At 38.3% G+C, this 20654-nt stretch overlaps 1 protein-coding gene across 1 annotated transcript; it reads right to left on the bottom strand.

The window, feature by feature from the left end:
• Positions 1–1091: 1091 nt before the first annotated feature.
• On the bottom strand, positions 1092–18837 carry si:ch211-286o17.1 (hematopoietic progenitor cell antigen CD34). Its single transcript, XM_040006124.1, has 8 exons — positions 18622–18837; positions 8243–8350; positions 7481–7707; positions 6317–6409; positions 4718–4838; positions 4408–4460; positions 3455–3604; positions 1092–2698 (listed from the first exon to the last, which is right to left on the bottom strand). Exons 1-8 carry the CDS (start codon positions 18704–18706, stop codon positions 2510–2512), a joined length of 1026 nt encoding a protein of 341 aa, XP_039862058.1. The 5' UTR covers positions 18707–18837; the 3' UTR covers positions 1092–2509.
• Between the last annotated feature and the right edge of the window lie 1817 nt (positions 18838–20654).

The following is a 20654-nucleotide window of genomic DNA, read 5'->3' as shown; positions in this document are numbered from 1 at the left end:
GTTGAAACTGTCCTGTCAGTCACAGCTTCTTAGCATTAAGCTTTCTGTTATAAGTTGTGTAAGGCATGCATTAATTTTTGAGACAGCATAATTCAAAAAATTACATAAAAAAAGAGAAGAATATAAAAACATCTCAATCTTGAGATTGAAAAGTATTTAACTTTGTGTGTGTAATGATGGAAGTATTCTCTCCTTGTACCTTACATGCAAACTCAGGGCTATTAATCCATGCAGTCTGCTAATGATATGTTTTGAATGTTTCATTTGTGTTTTTCACTATGGAAATTTACACTTCAGCATTTAGTCATAGAGGCTATTTTCTGTACTGCCTTAGTCAAAATATTGATTTGCATTTAGGTAGCATGACTGAGAACCTTGCATAATGTATTCACAGTGCCACTGTTAAACTCTTATTCCTTTGCATGTTCTTTTAAATTTGTTCATGTTTACATTTGTAATATAGTCAGTTTTAGAGTAACAATCAAAATAATTGTGTCCTCCAAGATGCATATTGAAAAACAAGTTTGTGCTAATTTAGTGTGGGTGGAAGTAAATATATAAACAGCCTATAAACTAAAAAGCCTGAACTGGACATTTGTGCTAAAAAAAAAAACTATGTTTTAAACTGAGCTAACAATTAATTTTGTTAACTAAATGTAAAATAGTACATTTTAATGGAATGTGATCTAATTAATTTACTTACTTTTATTTACCAAGTATATTTATAAATTTCAGTGGCATTTTACTTTTATCGCTTCATGTTTATGAGGGCCAAGAATAATTGTTTTGAGTGTAGTAGCTAGCTTACTAATAAGAGACTAGAACCTGAGGATGTACAGTGCAACTCCATATCTTAAAAATCACATTCTTTGTTGCGCCATCCATTAGTTTGCACTAAAGCTTATGTGTGTTACATGTGTCTGGAGTATGCAAGTCCTTAATCCAGTCGTTGATTATTTCCATTATTTCCGAAATGTTTGTGAATATTCCAGTGTGGATATGTGTTGTATTACTAATAATACAGAGGGATATGTAGAGTCTGTTAAGTTTCAACTTGGAGAGATAAAAAAGCAGACACACCAAAAGGAAAGTAAGGAGGTAAGCCTTGTTTTAAGATTTCCACAAGGTTAGAGATAGGCAGATATGCGTTACAATAAATGTCAAGTCTCCTAAAAACAACTCTGCTTTTTAAAAAAAAAAAAAAAAGTATGGGTTGTGAATTTTAAATTATGAAATGTTTCTATTCATATATCAAGTAAAAACAAAGAAAAGGAAAGAAAAACACAACTCGGCTGAAAACAGCCTGCAGTGATATTGTCAAGAATCACAGTTTATAAATCAGACACAGACACTACTAACAGAGAAAGCAAACTTATTTACACGTGTAGTATATCAAAAAAAGAAGCCAGTTATTTAAAAGAGAAGCACAAAATGTGTACGTGTCTATCAACAAGGTGATAAGAGCAGCCTTGGGAATGCTGAACTGATGATTGTATTTGTCATTGTGTCATTTGTTTTCCTCCCACTTTTCCCTATAAAATCGACCTGCTGCTGTGCTTCATCATGTTCTGAGACAGTGGTAAGAGTAGAGAAGATCTTGATTTGTTGAAAAGAAAAATTAAACAATCTGTACATTAGTGAAAACCATGCAACCACAAAAATAGAAATGCACTTTGTTCTCTGAAACAATTCAACTTTGATCAGAGGTCAGTTAAAAAAATTGAACTTTTCACTAGGCTAGAGTCTAAAGCACTGAGGCAACTGTGTGATTTTCAGCGGACATTTACTGACATGAATAGCTTATTAACATTTTTATACCTCAATGATACCAAAACTCATGATTGTTGCTATTTAATCATTTTCTATGCTTATGTTAGGTCAACAGATTTTTGGTGTCTGTAATAAATGGAAATATGACTTCTTTTTGTAAATTGCAGTTTGACAATTACCTGTATATTAAAAAAAAAATGCAGCCAATTCAGTCAATTCAAGCCGAAACCATTTAGTTTATGGCAAATACAGAAGCGTTTCAAAAAAAGTGATGGGAGAGTGTCAGTCCTTTTTTATAGGCGAGTCAAACGGTATAAAAACTGGTCACCATTCAGCTGCCTGGCTTCACTGTTTCACTGCAACACAATTGTTGGTTGAAATAACAAAGCATCTTCTGCTTCTTTGTCACGAATCAACATTATATGACATATATGACATTATTTGACTATCCTACAGAGATTGTTTCAACTATATTAAAGTCAAAAGACAAATCCCAGTCAGTCAGCGTGCATAGCGTCTCTTGAATTTGGCAAAAGTAAGTATTCCCAAACTTTTCACATTGGAGGAACAGTCCCTGCTGTCATTATATTGTCAGCAGGGACTTTGTTGTTGTTATCATTCAGAATGGCATGGATTGAGGAGAGAAAAATTGTTGAATTTATCTCAATTTGCACACTGAGGATGAGAGACCAGTGGGTCCCAGAGGATGACTGGCAAAAGAGGTTGAAGGTGTCGTGATTCACATCTCTGTGTCAGCCACGGGGGTCTGGGTGGCAGAGTGTCCATTGGTAGTGGGAGTAGCGTTGGTCCCATTTTCTGGAGGAGACTCTCCATTGACAGTGGGCTTATCAACTGGCTCCTGGGGCAGGGGTGCAACAGACACCAGTGTATTGGCCTGGTTCTCCTCATCAACCTGAAAAGACTCGGCCTAAGAGAGAGCACAGAACCAAGACTTCATTTCATAACTTATTCTGGATTAGAAGAGCTTTAACACAGGCCAGCTACATTTTAACATACAAGCCACATGGTGTGTAATTGAAAATCGATTTGTTTTTGTGGGAGTTGTTTAAATAAGCACATTCTCAGTTAATGTCTTAGGGTGTGTGCTTTTTCCTTGCAGTTTCCACACATACTTGCTTTATTATTTTTCTTGGCGAAAACAAAGTTTGAAAGTGCGATGGTTTTTACTCTGTCAGTGAGAAGTTTGTGGCCATGACTGATTCTCACAACAGATCTTGATTAAAAAAGCACAGCATCAACAAGCTGTTACACCAGCAATCACATGGGTGCGCCACCATACGTAATGTACGTGATGTTCTTTAGACAAAAAATTAAACCATCTGTATCCCCCAGGCAAGAGGCTGAAGCAGAAACAAGAGAAAGCACCACCTTAGCTTGCTTACTCTATTAAGTCAGGAATTGACTGTAAGATAATAACACATGTGATCTCAGATCCATATGTACTGTTTTTTTCTGGAAAATTTACAGTCACTGTGTACTTTGGTTAGATCAGGTCAAAGGTTATTTTCAGCTATTTACTCTTAAAAAAACAACCCAGGTAAGAAGGTCGGTGTAACTGTTATAATTTACTTCATTGCTGCTTTTAAAACACAGCACCCACAGTGGCTATCATGTGAAAAGCAACTATTAAAAATCATGGATTTTTGGCAATAAATCTACCCACCAGTCGGACTCCTTTTGAGTTCTTGCGGTGCGTCTTGAGGTAATAACCAGCTACCAGCAGTGCAGCCAGCAACAGGCCAGTCAGCAACAAGGAAACCAGTACCAACTTTGAGTTCTTTCCCCAGCGAGGAACAGCCTCCTTCACATCAGTCTGATTATAAAAATGTGTACAAAGTAACATTAGTTGAGTGTTCAGTCATAATTACAGCACTTGTAGAAAACCAGAAAAAAGATCACTGTAGAAACTGAAATGGGCCCCATGAAGGAGTTATGTTTTTAATATCTATATTTTTTTACTTGGAGAAAAAGATCTTCATTATCCAGTGACAGTGCCTTGAGAGACTTTGGGGGAAAACAGCTCCACTCTTTCTGGAAATGTATGCATAGTTGCTGCAATATATTTCCTGGCTTCAAAGCAGTGTCAAAAAAGATGCCAGTAAGCAGATAGACAGCATAATGAAAAATGAAATGTGTCAGAAAGAGGGAATTGCTTATAAGGTTGTTCAGTGTATGTTGGAACAGGGAGTGAACTGTAGAGTATGACAAATGCAGAGAAACAGATGGGTGTAACAGGCACACCCATAACCAAATATTGTTCCCTAGGTATTAGAAAAAAATGTTTTGCTGCTGACAAGTGGATTGTTTGTGGGGTTTGACACCAAGTGTCAACCTGATGCCTTTGAAAAAGTCTCCAAACTCTTTTCGTATTTCGTATTTTTCCCATGAGTAGCTTCCTGTCGAGTTTGATTATGAGTCAAGTTTTAGTGGCTCTTTGGTGCCCTCGTGCTATTGCATAGGTTTGAATCTTTATCTATCTAACAGATAAAGTAACATTATGACACAAAGACAAAAACAAAAGGTAATTGGCACTGAAACTACATCCAAATTATACGACTATACTGACACTTGTGTGGAGTATTTCTGCAATATAGTGTACTCTAGGTGGGACTTTACCTTGTGTTTTATGTTGTCGTTGTTGAACTTGTTAGCCATGCCTGTAACATCATCTGTAAATACACAAATGTTGGTGTTTTTACTGTCACGAGGTAGACATAACTAGAGGGTGCTATATTGTTGGACAAGATCATTTTTGCTTTAAAAATTTATTGGTGTTTTTTAATGTTTAAGGCAATAAAGAAGATGACATTAATGCAGATTTTGCAGGAATTATAACTCCTGCCAGCCGAAACATAAAAAGCTTATCATAGGCTTCATCACTGAATATCAAATTTCAAACTGAGCTTATTAAAATATTGGTACTGACCTTCAACATATTTCCCAGACACAAGGATTTCATCTGAGTTGTTTTCCTGATAGATCTCTAGTTTACAGTCCTCACTACATAGCTCTTGTAGAACGCTTTGAATTTTCACTTTAGATTCCTCCTACAAACAAGACAACAAATAAAAGGTAATTAGCACTGAAACAGTTTTCACATGTCAAAATCTAGAATAAACGTGAAATTCATTGCTAATACCAAATCATTAGCTCCCTTCAAAATCACAGCACCAAACCTTCAGTATCACCTTTAATCTTTCTCTCATTCCCTAATCCCTTCACGCTCAGTTTCATTTCTCTTTGTCTTTAATCCAGTCAGGGCTATCACAATTCTGTGTGCTACCTTTTCATGTAATCTGATCCAAACAACAGACTCTACCACACCGTAGCAGCCCTTTATCTCAGTTCAAAAAGGAACAGATGGCAGGACACAGTAACAGACAGCCAGGGAATGTGCACGCTTATCTGATAATTCAATTTTTATTTCAGTTTCCCTGCAGTGGCACCAGAATGGTTCAGTTCCATAAATGAATGCACTGCACTAGATAAGCCTTTCAATTACATATTTAGCTGGATAGCCAAGACCTTATTTTGCAGGTTCATCACTGTTTTATATGCAGTGTCTCATATCAGGAACTTCGCATGCCATTACTGAAATACTTTACTCTTTAAATAACGCAAGGGTAAACGCCTATATACCCTACTCTGTTTCAGTCCCTCCCTGTGAGCAAGGTTTACTCTCTGATCTGAAGCACGGTTCACTTCAGATCTCGGTTTCATCCTGTTTATAACCATAGCAGCATAAACTGTACTGCTCAGTTTTGATCAACTTTACAGGAACCATTGTTGTTGTTTAATTTGCTCTAGATTAGAGCAAAATTGTTCCTCTGAAATGACAGTGAAAAACAGAAATCCTTGGTAAATGTCTTTGACTGGTGGCACAAGAACCCCCGATGTTATTCTGCTGGTTACAGTATATTCTACAAGGCATTTGCTGCTCAGACTACTGAAACCATATCTAGTGAGTTCAGACCTCCACATAGCTTTGTAGACCTCAAAGCTGTTATGCTTAGACACTGGAGAATGTATATTTCTAAACACAAACACACCCACACACACACCCACAGTACTGCCTGAGGTCTCTTTACATTATTCATTTTACAGTAGCGGTGAGCTTCCCATCATGCTCCCACTCCCTCTGCACTCATAGCACCATACATCCCCTGGATTACATACAGCAGAAATATTTTTGGACATTTCCTGGGCAGCGTTTTTCTCTAGCTTCACTGAGATGTAACAGTTACTGCCTTCAAAATGAGGAAAAATTTCCTGCTGAGCTCATGTTCGCCTGATTGCCAGTGGGAATGGCAACTAAACCAATCCGGGGAATATTTTTCTCTCTAGTGCAGTTGGTTGTTTGTGTGAGCACAGGATGAAATGTATGCAGGAATATTTTAAGATTCTTTGTTTTACTCTCGGCTATTTCCGTCTTATTACCTGTATTATTTTGTATATTTTTCTTCCTGCTACGTCTTCCAAACATTTTCATTGTACACTGAATATGAGAATAAGAAACAGAACTTACACAGTTGGAGGATGCCTTGAGTTTCAGACTGACAGCACTTCTGTCTTCGATAACCTCTTTGCTCACGCATCTGACATCATCCTTTGGCACCGGCTGTAAAAAGAGAGAAACCAAAACTCTTAATCTTGATGTACCCTTCTTACCATTAACTGCAGCATGGCACCAGCCCAATGTAGCCAGTTCCTCTAACCAGTGTTTATACACAGAATTCGATTTAGTGTTGAATTCCTTTGTTGCCCTTTCTAATAATTGTATCATACTTTGATCCTACGTAAAACTATCGTCTTAATTCCTATGGCACATTCAAAAACACAATATCTGTAAGTTATTTAAATTAAATCCACTAAACATGAAACAATATGAAACACATAAACAATGGAAATTTACAAAATAGAATAGAATTAAATTTAACTTCATACAATGCAATAAGGAATTCAATATCTTACGCATGTTGGGTGTCCTGTCATCTCTCTGTTTTTAGGTTAATGTCATTCAAGTGCCTAAAAAGTGAAGTATTAATGCGCTCCTCTGCTAAGCTACTTTTTAAGCTACTTAAAAACATCCTTTTTTTAATGATTAAACTGTTATTGATTTTCTATCATTTGCTGATTTCCCTTACACCGAGTCCAAATAACATTATGTCTAAATTGCAAACATGTTTGATGCTCCCAGAACAAGGAAAAAAAAATCTAAGTCGCACTTTTAGGATTGAGCTCAAATATTCAGAGATGACAATTTGTATCAGTTTTTGCTGCAGGGATGACATTTTTGAGTTGATGAACAAATGCAAAGGAAATGTATTTTGTATGAAATCCATCCTTATTTTCTTATGCAAAATCAGCTACCACTAATCCTTTTTCCACATCAGGAATCGTTTGCAAATAACGTCACGCCTCAGTATAATTTGCAACATTTGAAAATTTGATGTAAAACCAGGTGTCCCTCAATGTTCTATGCTTTTGCAGCTATATGTTATTCTAAAGTGAGTATTTAAAGTAGACGTCTTCAAATAAGAAGTAAAATGATTTGTTTTGTCCTTTTTTTTTTGTTTTAAATCACATTTACTTGTTTCTATTCAACAACATGCTTTTCTCGGTCTACTCTTCCAGATAAACTTCAAACTAGTAACGTTGCGTTATGTTATGACAGCCTGTGCAGTCTTACCTTTGGTTTATTGTTAGGTCCGTCACCTCTTGAAGGTGCTGGAGTATCTGATTCCAGAATTTTCGTGTGTACCACAAATTCTGTTGCACCAAATGCCTTCTGTGTAGCTTCAGTTTGACTGTAATCATTGTCTCCCGGCTTCTGTGTAGTTGTAGCTGCTGTAGCCGCTTGAGTTCCTTGTTTATCAGTAGGATATACCAACTTTTGACCTTGTGAATCATCATTTGCTGAAAATATAATTCAGTTGACATGGTTAATATGGTAAATAGCCATACAATACACACAGTTTCGATTCCAGGCGTTTGCGTAAAAAAGGTGGCAATTTACTTATTATTAAGTATAAGTATAACCAGTTTGGTTTGAAGTGTGTGTAGACAAATGAGTGGGCTATGGTTTTAGAAAATTGTGTGAGGTTATATGCAGTTCATTCTGAAAAATGATGATATTATTTCAGCTACAGCAATCCATTCAGCCCAGGGGCTTAGGTACACTTTAAATGAACTCTATTAAGTATGTGTCTGTTCGTAGGGACACTGCAGCCCTGTGTTTACAGGTCTAAGATTTTACATTTTTTCTGATAATACCTGTATTCATATAAGAATTGTCAGACAACTTGGTATTTTTTTGCGTAGATTGTGACTCAAATAAAGTACTCTGTTTTTTCTTCTCATAAGTGAGTCCATTTGTCACACACACAAATAAATCTGTACAACAAACCTCAGAAAAAGGTATTATTATTATGTAATGTATAGTGTTTCTTACCAGGAAATTGTGATGGCTTTGGGACCATGTCTCCACGTACTATCGACGATCCCACAGCCGCCGCTGTTTCTTGTTTCATAGGTTCGTCTGTCTGCGCCATGACTCCTGCTGTTAAATCAGAATGTATGTTAAGTATAGGAAAGAATCTTTCAAGGGTTTGTTTTGCATTCAGTTACACGGAAGAAACATGACTTATTGAGTCAGTTGTCCATCGTTTTAATTTACCTATGCAGCTGTGATAAGAAAGTAGGTCAGAGCTGTTACCTCTGGTGGCAAATTTAGCCATCGGAGGTAACAGCTTGTAGCATGGATGGAGAATGGTTTTTAAAAGTGCGCTAGCTTAATGTCAGTTATTATCTTAATGCCTGGACTCGATGAGAGCTCTTCAGTGTTCTCACAGTATTATTTCTTCATGTCCCTCGAGGCCTCTGGAGTGATGGAAGATTAGGTAACAGATCGTAGTGCAGTAAATAACTAAAGTCTCAGATCCATGGATCACATCACAAAGTCATTTACTCTGAAATACAATCTTTTTCGCTTCAAGGTTTTAAAAAAGATCCTACGTTTGCAGTCACTTATTTTTGTTTAGACACAAATGGAATGTACAAAATAGTTTCCTGAACTGTATTAATTTGGGTTTCTATCAACCTGTTAAATGCCCTGACTGAATGTGCTGCTGAAAGACACCAGGCAGTGATGCCACAGCTTTTTCCAAATTATAGAATTATGTAATAGGTTACGGCACAGTTGTTCATTTTTCAGGAGACGTGTGACTTTAGGAAAAACATCTTTGATTAATTTCAAAACCTGTAATAACCTGGATTGCTCTAAAGACACATTTGATTTTTGTGTTTGTTTGCTGCTATGCTGCTGCACTCTGCAGTCACTGACTCGAGCTCTTTATTGTGTTTTTGTTAGGGGTAGGATCTAAAAGTCCATACAGGGTACGCAGTGTTCATTCTATTTTACCCAGCTCTCCCTCTCTCTGCCTAACAACAACAGCATTACCTCACACTTAAAACATTCCCATAATACCGTTCTTCTGCAGATCTCATTACTTCTACACTCTTACTAAGTCATTCCTTATTGTCCCATATTAAGTTTGTGATTGATTTCAGGTTTCAGGTTTGCAGTTGCTCTGTACTGCCCCCTCTTGACCTACATTGACTTCATTTTTGTTTGTGCATACTGTATACAGCTGTTACACATTACGTAGATGAACATTAGATTTCTGTGTAAATTTAAGCTGACATTTTACAGCAAACAAAAATTATAAATGGTATATTTAATGCTTACCAATTAGTTGAATTCCTAGTATGGACATATATTCATATTGTAGTTTTCTATTCTTATATAACTCACAGCACCTTACACTACAAGGCACTTTTAACTTTTACATAAATAGTCATACAGTTTTTACTTTCTGTTCATTAAGCCAGAGTAGGAAACTACTTTTGTACTTGGATACTTTGGCATGGAGAGCATACAAACTCTCTCCACAGACAATATTTAACAATAGAAGGTCACTAGAAAAAGTTGCATTTCCTGCGAAAATGCAGTGTAGTGGAATCTGCTGTAAACAGTTGAAGAAGCGGAACTTTCTGCTGAAAAGAGGTGAAAAAAACTTACTGCATTCACACAATAAACTATTTAAAAATCACTGGCATCTTTGTGCCATGCTGTTTTCTAATACTTAGGACCCATTACCAAATGCTGTACTTCCTCCTGGGCTTTTGCAGCAGCAACCTTCAGTCGCTCTTTGTTTGGGAGCCTCGCTTCCCTCCACTTTTTCTTTGATGAATGAAAAACATCTTCTTTTGGGCTGAGATCAGGTGACTGATTTGACCATTGAAGAATATCTCTTTTCATTGCCTCGAGAAACTCTTGCTTTGCTTTTGCTGTCATTTTGGCTCGTCATCCATTTACACTGTGAAATGCTGCCTGATCAGTTTTGCAGGATTTGGCTGAATCTGAGCAGAGTGTATATCCCTGTACACTCGATCAGCAGTCACATCATCCGTAATCATTTTATTAGCACAGTTCCACATGCCCGTGCTATAACATTGCCTCCACCGTGTTTGATAGATGATGTGGTAATCTTCGGATTACATGCTGTTCCTTACCCTCTCAATACTTTTCTCTTCCCATCATTTCTGGTAAAAGTTGATCTTGGTTTTTCAGAACTGTGCAGCCTCTTTTAAATTTAGACAAATTCAAATCTTGCCTTCATATTTCTGACATGTATCCTTCTCCAAATACTTATAGACCTAATTGTAGTTTAGACTAAATATTGTCGGAACATTTGAATAACCTACACAAGATGTGATTTATTATTTATTTTATTTTCAATATTTTTCTCACATTCTAATTTTTATTGGTTGTTGTGTCATAACTCATCTTTTTTTTCAGGTTGCTTCAGCTTTTCTTGGAGTCATCTCTCTGTCACAAGCTGGGGTCTTCATATATGGGACACATGTGTTTACACACTGGTGACACTGTGACACATTTCCACCAACTTCATAACCCATTGTGACACGCAGGTGCCACAAGTCTAGTGTAAACATTGTGTGTGCTTCTAGCTAACAGGTGGGATGGTAATCTCTAAGGAGTTCCTTTGGCATGATTAGTGTCAGCAACTGTCTATTGCAGCTGTCATGTGAGATCTGTTTTGCACTTTGTCATTGTTTTTAATTGCTTTAGAAAACACATAACAGTTAGTGATCTTTTCTGCATCTACATAAAAATTAACAGTAAATTTATCATGTGAAAGTTGCAAATATGAATCCTCTGTTTGACTTCACTCTGTATCTCTAGTTTACTTTCAGAGCAGGGACCATCTTCCCTTGTTAAACCTGTCTTTGAGATCCTTTTCCAGCCTGCGGCCTACAGCTGCCCTCCCTCCAGTCCCTCCATGTCTGGGTGGTCTGTCTGTTTATTTTAATGGAAAGGAGGAGGTTTAGTATGGGTGAGATGGTAAGGCATAAATTAGGTTTTCTCATACAAACGTGACATACAGGCTAAAGCTGAAATGTGTTGTTTCAGCTCTGAGGTCATTTTCTGTACTGCATTGACAATTAAAACCCAGTCAATTGTGTTGTAAAACAAAAGTCTAAAGATGTACACTGTGGCTGATTGTTATGTTTAGTGCTCAGTAACAGTCTGGCCTTTGAAGCAGACTCTGCTGGACGCTGGGGAGATGTTGTGGTGAATGAAAACGATAACATTAGCAATATTTTAACATATTTGCTGGATAAAATTCAACTATAATAATGAAGCAAGACCATCTCAAGCACATGTTTATAATTGGCTGCAACACTTTTATAAAGCAAAACATGCGTGTTTAGCTTGAGGCGAAATAACACAGGGCCTTCTGCAACTCTGCCAACATTGCCAGTAAATCCTGTCCAGCTCTCTGACCAGCCATCACTCATTACACGCAAACAAGTTTTCCTGACAGACCAGAAACCAGATGGAATGAAACCTCTGCAATATAATTACCTCTTATGATCAACATTTACAAAAACATTTGGATCTGAATTTGATCGCATTGTTTTTACCTAACAGTGCTGCTTTTTTGGTAGATTCTTTTTACACTTGCCGTCTGCTTTGGTTATTGGTTTAGAGGCAAGTCTGTTATTTAAAGGTAGATTGTAGCCTTGGCCTTTGTGCTGTAATCGATACAGTGGTGTTATATCCGTATTTCCTCCGTGAGGTTAACAGATTTTCTAACAGCATGACCTTTGAACTCACCACCACCTCACCTCTCTTTACCTTTCACACATTCATTCAAACTACAACTAAATTGGACTTTTAACTGGGTTTACTGAATTCTTATGGTATGGTATGTTTTTTGTCTTTCTGTGTTTAATGTCTAGAGAGGTCAAGATATCAGTCATCAGCCGTGGGTCTAGCTATCACTGCACAAACAAGGCAACTGTAACTGTTGTAATAAACTTAGATTCCATATGTTATTTAGCGTAGGCCCTGACTTCATTGCCCTCTTAAAGATTTTCCCATCAGATTGCTCTGAGTAAAGTCTGCAGTCTGGATATGCTAACGCACACCCCCCATCTCTTGGGACTCTGGATGAAGGAATGTGGCAGGCTTTGGAAGGAGACGAGCCCTCGGTTCCACGCCCTGCTCCCTCCCAACCCTGTCTCTCTTCACCCTCTCCCAGTCACGCACAGCTAATCCCAGGCATCCAGCGAGATGAGATTTAACTTCAACCTTCACACCTCCCACAGCATAACATTGCGTAAAGCAGTTTAATTTCTTTCACGATGTTCCAGAAAGTTTGCAAAGATTGCATCATGGTGTACTGTACATAGGGTGACCAGATGTGTGACCCAAAGACTTTCCCCCCCCTCTTTCCTCCCACATTGTGAGACTGGGTCCCGCATTTTGATTGTTTCTAGTTAAGCCAAGGTTCAAAAAGAGACGCGCTGATTAAGGCATGTTATTGGTACTGAAATTCCTAAATGGTCACAAGCAGACAAAAGAAATGTAACAAATGTTGCAACAGAAAAAAGGGAATAATGAAATAATACAAATAATATTGGATATGACTATAAAAAAAGTATTTTAATTTTCTTTTTATTGTACTTATTTTACGAGGGAGCTGCAAACACTTTGATTTGGCAGATTTTTTTTTCATTGATGACCTTCCTGATGCATCGCTCAAGGGATCTGTTCTTCTTTATTATGTAAATTGTCAAAATGCACCCATGTAACTGCAACCACTCTGCATGCTTCACTGTATGTATATGTGAAGCATGAGCCAGCTGTTAGATGCTTTCAGTGATCTAGCCTTACAAGCCTTTGGCCTCCTGTCCCACCCTGGCTTCCATAAAGTCCTGTGATACATGATCACGAGGGGAGAGAATATAGCATTGTGTGCCCGTGACCTCTGGCCTCTGCCTGCTTCTACTGATGAGAACCCTGTAACGTGTAATGGGGCTTAGTGAGGTGATAATGGTCTACACACATCAGTTAACCACCATGTTAAAGTCCCAGTGACCGAAGCCCCACTAGCCCCCGCTGCCACAAAACATTTCAATAGCTTTAATTCACAGTTTGTTTGTTTTTTATGGGAAACCAAAAAAATATGTTTGTATATATGTATAGAAATGTGTTGTTTTTGATGCTAAACGCCAACACTCTCAACACACACACTGTAAACACTCTCAAAAATCATGATCATACTATATATACTTGAAATAGTCTCTTGTCAGCAGGACAGGGATGTCTTGTGCAGTGGTGAGTGAATGGAAGCTGTGGAACAGAGTAGCAGAATAGATCCATAATGAATGCCATAACATCCCACATGCTGTTTGATCAGCACTGCGTCAACAGCATGCAATGTATAAACATATAAATTAGTTGCAAAACCAAAATCTTTTATGGAGTAATATTCAAAAAAGACTTTAAAAACAAAATTCTGCAGGCATTCTACAATTAAAGATAAATAAAAGAATCCCTAAAATAATTTCTTTTTAAAATAATTAATGCCCAAACATGGAAGAAAGCTTATTTTACGGTCATTAAGTGGAATTTGTCTTCATCTGAGTCTATCTCGATTTCAGGCAGGATTACAGAATGACAAAAACAGCATTCATTGATGTATTCATAGTGTTGTTTTCTTAAGGAATGTTTTCATAATTTAGTATCAGAGTTTGTTAAGCATACACTATGGAATGTGACACTGGAGCAGAGTCCCGTAGGGTTAGACATGCTCTGCAACTCTACCCTCTTTGAAACAACAGTCTGTTGACCCCTACTATCTTGACCCTCCCCACCCCCTACTGCACCCTCTCCGCACCCCCCTGTCATTTCTGTCACGCCAATTAATAGCAGAAGCCAGGCCATTCTTCTCTCATGGCAGCAAACCAACTGAATCTTATGGTTTCAATCAGGCCAGTGAAGCAGAATCTACCTCACCCAATGCTGCCCAGCTGTAACATTCACCCAGCCCAACCCTGAAGCCACTGCAGCTTCTTATCAAGTGTGTGATGCCTGTTTCTAGGGACCACAATCAGGAAACATGACATCTGTTTTCAATTGCAAGCAATATATCACTCCCCAACCCCTCTCACAGACTCACACACCCACAGTCACTCTCTCAGTTGCCCGCTAAAGTTTCACTGCCTAGTGCGTTTATGAAATGAGCCTGTCTGGTTTGAGTGTGTGCAGGTAGATCCTGTTACAGTCAAAGCTGAGGATCAGTTGATAAAAGGCTTTACGTGGATTTTGTCCAGAACAAATTTAAGATTATACCTGTTGAAAATCGACGGGAATTATCATAGCTAGCACACGTTTCTGGGTGGTACTGAATAACAATCATCTTAATGCATCAAGAAGTTGAACTAACTGCACTTAGTCAATGCCCACAGATTCATTCTCTGTATCTGAAACACTGACGTTATAAACCTGGGCACTGTAGGGGGAAAAATCCCACTGCCAGGGCCAGATGGATGAGGTACTCCTCCACACTTCCTTGTAAACTTTTAGTTTTACAGCAAAAAAGTCAACTGGAGACTAATAAACACAGATGCTTACAGCAACATTTCATAACACTTTCATTATTCTATATTCATATAATTAACATCAGCTTTCCCAGCCATAACATGGACACTTATCACTTACACATACTCAGATATGGTGTGACGTTGAACTAGAATTCTTGTTTAATTAATATTAACCTTGGTCATTTATAGGAATTTCCTTGCTTGACTAATTATCAGTATTTCAGTTGTACCACAACATATATAATGAATATCTTGAAGTTGAATCTTAAAGTCTTCTCTTTTTAATGCACTCCAATAAAAGTAACAGTTAGAATGTTAATATTTATTAACTCCAAGGATAACACAATGAACTCGTTCCATCCATCCATTTTCTTAATCATTTATGCACCTCAGGGTTACGGGGAGCTGGAGATGATCTCAGCTGTCATTCTGTGAGAGGCCAGTGTACCTTGGACAGTTGGCTAGCCTATCGTTATCACAGAGAAATTACCAATCACTTACACTCACATTCACATCCATAGCCAATTTGGAATCAGCAGTTAACCTGTGAACTCTGGGAAAAAGTTGGGAGTACTTGGAGAGACCCCACCCTCAGTTTCACTCATAATGAGAGAACACCAGACATGCAGGCACGGGGAAACATGAAAGTGCCACAAAGAAAGGCCCCAGCCTTGATTTAAACCCAGGACCTTCTGGCTGTGAAGGAAATAGAGTATGTACATGAAATATATTTGTAGTTTGTTTATGCAGTGATAATTTTCCTCAGTCCTTGCTTCTCTGGTACTCCCTTTTATGTAATTTGTAGATCAGAGCAAATGCTTGGACCTCCTGGTTGTTTTTATAAAGCCGCATTTTCGGCTATACCATGTGAATGTATATTCACTGTTATTACACACACAGTAAACCCAAAAGTACAAAGGCTGGAAACACTTCAAAGCCAACACTGCTGAGAGGACAGTGGAAAACAGTCTGCTCTTATTAGTAATGGATAAAGGAAAACACAATGCCAAGCAAACGAGAATGGTATATATGTTAAGTGCGTGTATGTAGTGTGTGTTTGTGTGTGTGTATCAGCATGTTTACTTGTCACTGCTGGCTCACTTGACACTGAGGTTTGACTTGAGATATTCTGTGCTGTGTTTCTAAAAATGAAATGAACAATCTGTTGCTGACATTTTTCTAATTCTTTTTGCTACATCTCAGGACTTTAGTGATTCTTCAAATCAGTTCACAATGAAGTCAACTTAAACTGTTTTGTGAAAAATGAACTCATTAACATGCTTGTTCACAACATCTGTATGTCTACTCTCATTTCATCAGAGTTATATGGTAAACCCATCTTAATTTTATATATAGATAACTGCAATCCTCACATCTCCTTGGTTGGAAAGGCAATTCAGGAATAGGGATTGTTGCCTACGTTTGTAAACTTGATTCTGTGGTTAAAATATGCTTAAGCTTAAGTGGTCTGTTTTTCATTTGTACTATAAAATCTGTTATCTTCTTTATTGCTATTCATCTTTATTTGGCATGCCCATTTGGCCCAGATACAGTGTCAGATGCTTTGAGCTGCTTTGAATTAGCAATTCTCATCAGAACACTCTTTTTCTTATCCAACTGGAGAATAAGAGTTTGTATCCCTCCAGATCTGAATCGATAGCCCACTGTTGGTTGAAACTATATGGGTGCAGTTTTATTTTGCAAAGCCGATGCAGCTGCCTCCCTTTGCTGATGACCTCAATCCCATAAGTTCTACATGCCATAAACGGGACATGAGGTTTGAATTAAGTCCCCCAGTGTGTGATTCATTTGCAGCCACAACAGAGGGCACTCAAGATGATAGTAAAGCATGAGCCAAAGAGCTTGAACGAGAGCTGTTTTTGTTGTTTTGAACTTTCCTATGCCACTATTGAATCTTAATATACATTTTCTTCTGCGCATATCCTATCTTTTATTTTTGTCTTTTTCTTTTCCTGTCACCAAATGTCTGTTTACTGGTATAAAGTAGGGCTGCCACGATTAGTCGACTAGTCACGATTACGTCGACTATCAAAATCGTCGACGACTGATTTAATAGTCGACGCGTTTTTGAAGCTTTGTAAGATCACAAAAGACACAGGAATAAGTAGTAGGATTTAAGAGTGTAATAACAGACTGAAACAGAAGATGGCAGCACTGCATGTACAAGGATGCCAGCTGCCGTTAAACCCCGAAGAAGAAGAAGCTGTGTCCCAGAATTCATAGCGCAGCCCAGCTCAGTTTCCAACAATGGCGGCAGCTAGTTAGTTTTAATATTACTCTTATTATTCCTTCTGGGTCACAAAATAAACGTTTAACATATTTTCAGGCGAGAATGTAGCTGTGTATACCTCAAATATCTGCTCAGTTTATCAAGACACCACATATTTTCGGAAGCGCTCCGACGTTTTCAGAGACGTCTGTTACCCACTAGCTCGATAGCGAGCCGGGGGCAAGGCTCACTAGAGCCCGTGAGAACACCGGACTCCCGGCAAATCGTTTTCAAACCCACTGCCGTCTTTCGCTACTCAGGTTAAATATATATAAGTCACTTAGATAACTTCAAAATTTTATTGTTTGGCTTTTTTAGTATTTTATTTGTTCCTGAGTAAATCGGTTTGGCTGAGATTAAAGTTATAGTTTTTACACAGCTGAATAAACGTCAAGCAGACAACTGATTATCAGAAGTGTGAGATGCTCGAGAAAATACTCCGGTGTCCTGTTATATTTTAGATATCAAGGAGTTTATTAAACTTCACCGAAACAATCTGCAAATTTCATTAAAATTTAATAAACTATCATCTTGTCTTTATTTTTAGTTAGCACATACCGTAAACACTTAAAGCTGTAAGCTAATGATAGTTATATAAGAGCAGATGCATGCTGGTGCAATGGATGCATGATCTGATTAGTCGACTAATCGCAAAAATAATCGGTGACTAGTCGACTATCAAAATAATCGTTTGTGGCAGCCCTAGTATAAAGCTACAGATAGGAATTCTATTCAAAACTGGTTTCAAATGAATTTAAAACATTTGCCACATTTAAATTAAGCTATTGTAGGAACTAAACTTTAGAATAAGTCCTGCAGTGTGAAAAATATGGTGACATCATCACACAAACATGAGTTCCAACTGTCTGTGGAAGTTAAACATCCTGATATATCCCCGATGGCTCCCCAAATCTGTTGCTACTTCACCACAGCCTTTTTTTGAAATGCACATTAACATGCAAACCCCACACCCTTCTTCCACGCACGCTTCAACTGGCCTCACGTTACAACCAGCTAAATATAAATACACATTTCTCAAAGTCCTTGAAAATCATGGGAACCAGTGCTGTAGAAAAGGAAACATAACACCAGTGGAATGCCCATAAATAGTTCTGTTGTACAGTAGCGTGCAATACAGAAAAATTAACTAGATAATACTTAAAAACTGTTTGGCTGTATACTCAAAAGTTCAAAATAGAGATTTTAACTTGAAATATCAATTCAAACTTCACTGTACCTCCTCATAATTTAAAAAAATCACTCTCTAAAAAAATCCCTTTGTTTGCCTGGGCAAACTACAAAGTAACCTTTTTCTGAGAAATATGTTGGGGAAAACAAATCTTTATCAACTGCTTTTACAATGTATATAGATCTATTTTATGTTGGAGACAGTTAGGATTCCTGGGAATCAAAGGGTTGTAGGGTTAAAACCTGGATTCAACTCAAAGACCATTCAAACAAACGCTGCTCCACCCCAACCCCACCCTTACAGTTCACTCGAATTCAGCAGATGAGCATGCGATCTGAGAATTTGTATTCTTTGCATTTAGTATTTAGTAACTTACCATTTAAAAATGAAACGATGAGGAGCAAAGCAAAAGGCGGCATTATGCAGGGCCTGTGTGTTCTCTGTGCGGAGGATGCTGCCATTCTTGTCCTGAGCGGACACACGTCCAACGGGTGTGAGTAAAAAGAGAGGGAAAGAAGACGAGAAGCTGGTTGAGCCAAGGCACTTTAGGGTTTCCTCTTACCCAGAGCAGGATGGTGTGGATAAAGCCCCACTTGTGTTCTGTCAGTTTTTATATAGCCACCCCCCTTTCTGCTTCACTAAGGCCCAGCCCTACACCCCGTCTTCCACTTTAACCCTTCATCTGTGCCCCCACCCTTCTAGCAGGCAAAAGGAAGGCAGACATAGGAAAAGCGAGTAATGAGATCTTGTTGGGGTGTTGTGTGTTTTTTAAAAAACCCTCTGCATTCTTTAAATGCCTCTCGATGTTTAGATTATATGTGCATTAAAAAAAGTGGTTCAGTGCTTGAGATATCCTTTATAGCAGTGCTGTATTGTGTGAAGTGTTTTGGTGATCACTCTTCATTATTTCATCCATTCTCTGACTGGGCAACAATGTCTGTTTGAACTGTGAACCCTGTCTGGACGGGAGCATTAATCCATTCACAATAAAAGGTGATAGCTCACAATAAGCTGTGACATTCAAGTCCTTAATAGGCTTAAAGAAATAGGCCGTGGAGCAGAATATCATACTCGAAACAAAGGTGCAATCCACTGTTATGTTAATAGCATTAATCCATTTCAGTGGCCTGCAGTCCTCACTACTCTGCAAGGCCATCAATCAATGCGAGTCTTGCCAGTAGTTGATACACCACAGGATACGCTTAAACCTTTCACACTTCCACAAAGTCCTGAAAGCATCTAGCCCCCCTGCAATTTGAGGCTCTTTGCTTTACTTTTGTTTGCTTTCATGCTAGCTCTACTCATGCTCTGTGTGAATTGCACATCTGGAAACACTGGTGAAGGTATGCTAAATGAGTTGTTAAAAAAAAGACCCACCCTAAGGCCAAGAGAAATGAGCAACAATAGTAAGTCGAGGAAATTCACATTCTCAAGGAACAGTCTTGTAACTTGATACCAGCAATGCCCAAATCTCCCTTGTTCCCGTTTTAGCCCATCCTTCCCCCAGTCATTGAATTTCCTTCCTGTAACACCCCCACCCTCTGCAGACCTCTATCAAACATTGAGCTCAAACAGTGGGATGCTGAGGTGGGCAATTGGCTCCTTACTGTGAGCCCAAGATGAGCTTTTGCTGAAAACCTCAAGAAAGAAAGCAGTGGTATACCGATGGCCACAGCTGTAAGCCATCAGTCATGCCACCCCAGTAAAATATTAATTACACTGTTAGCTAGTTAAGTATTTCTTCAACTTGAGTCCTAATGAATCACAACTTGAGTAGTCAATGACAAGGAACAGATTTTACCTTTTCCCCTCCACAAATCACAACAGGAACAAAATTATAGTTTTTCTTGCCCATTGTATATGTTTTCTTCTGTAACGTTTTATCCAATAAAGTTGACCTATTTCCAGTCATTTAAAGTCCTACATTTTATACTTTGTCTGTCATAGGGAGTTTATTCCCAGTTCAAATATAATCCTTGCATTTTACGCAGGGCTTGGTGCAGCCCCTCAGTTTATCAGCTGTTTAATAAAACCTGTTTTAGCGTCTCGCTGTTAATGCTCTTCTCTAACGTTCTTCAGTTTGAGAAGCTGCACCTTTCAAACAGAAGGTTTAAACAGATGATTGTTGGGGTTGCTGTTCTCTCTGACATTGTAGTAATCTAATAGTAGAAAAACACTTTGGCATGTAGCATTTAGAGCTCTATACACCAAGCTTTTGGCTCACAAGGATTACTTGTTGATCTAATTGCTAGAATCTTTGGATAAAGCAAAGCCTATAGGAAATGTCCAGGGTTCAGAGAAACTAATTTATAGTTTCTCTGAACCCTGTGTGCACGCGTGTGTGTGTGTGTGTGTGTGTGTGTGTGTGTGTGTGTGTGTGTGTGTGTGTGTGTGTGTGTGTGTCTCAGT

Source organism: Simochromis diagramma, unplaced genomic scaffold (genome assembly GCF_900408965.1).
Source record: "Simochromis diagramma unplaced genomic scaffold, fSimDia1.1 OVJJ01000320.1, whole genome shotgun sequence".
Classification (NCBI taxonomy): Eukaryota; Metazoa; Chordata; class Actinopteri; order Cichliformes; family Cichlidae; genus Simochromis; species Simochromis diagramma.
This window is presented reverse-complemented; position numbering and strand designations above follow the sequence as displayed.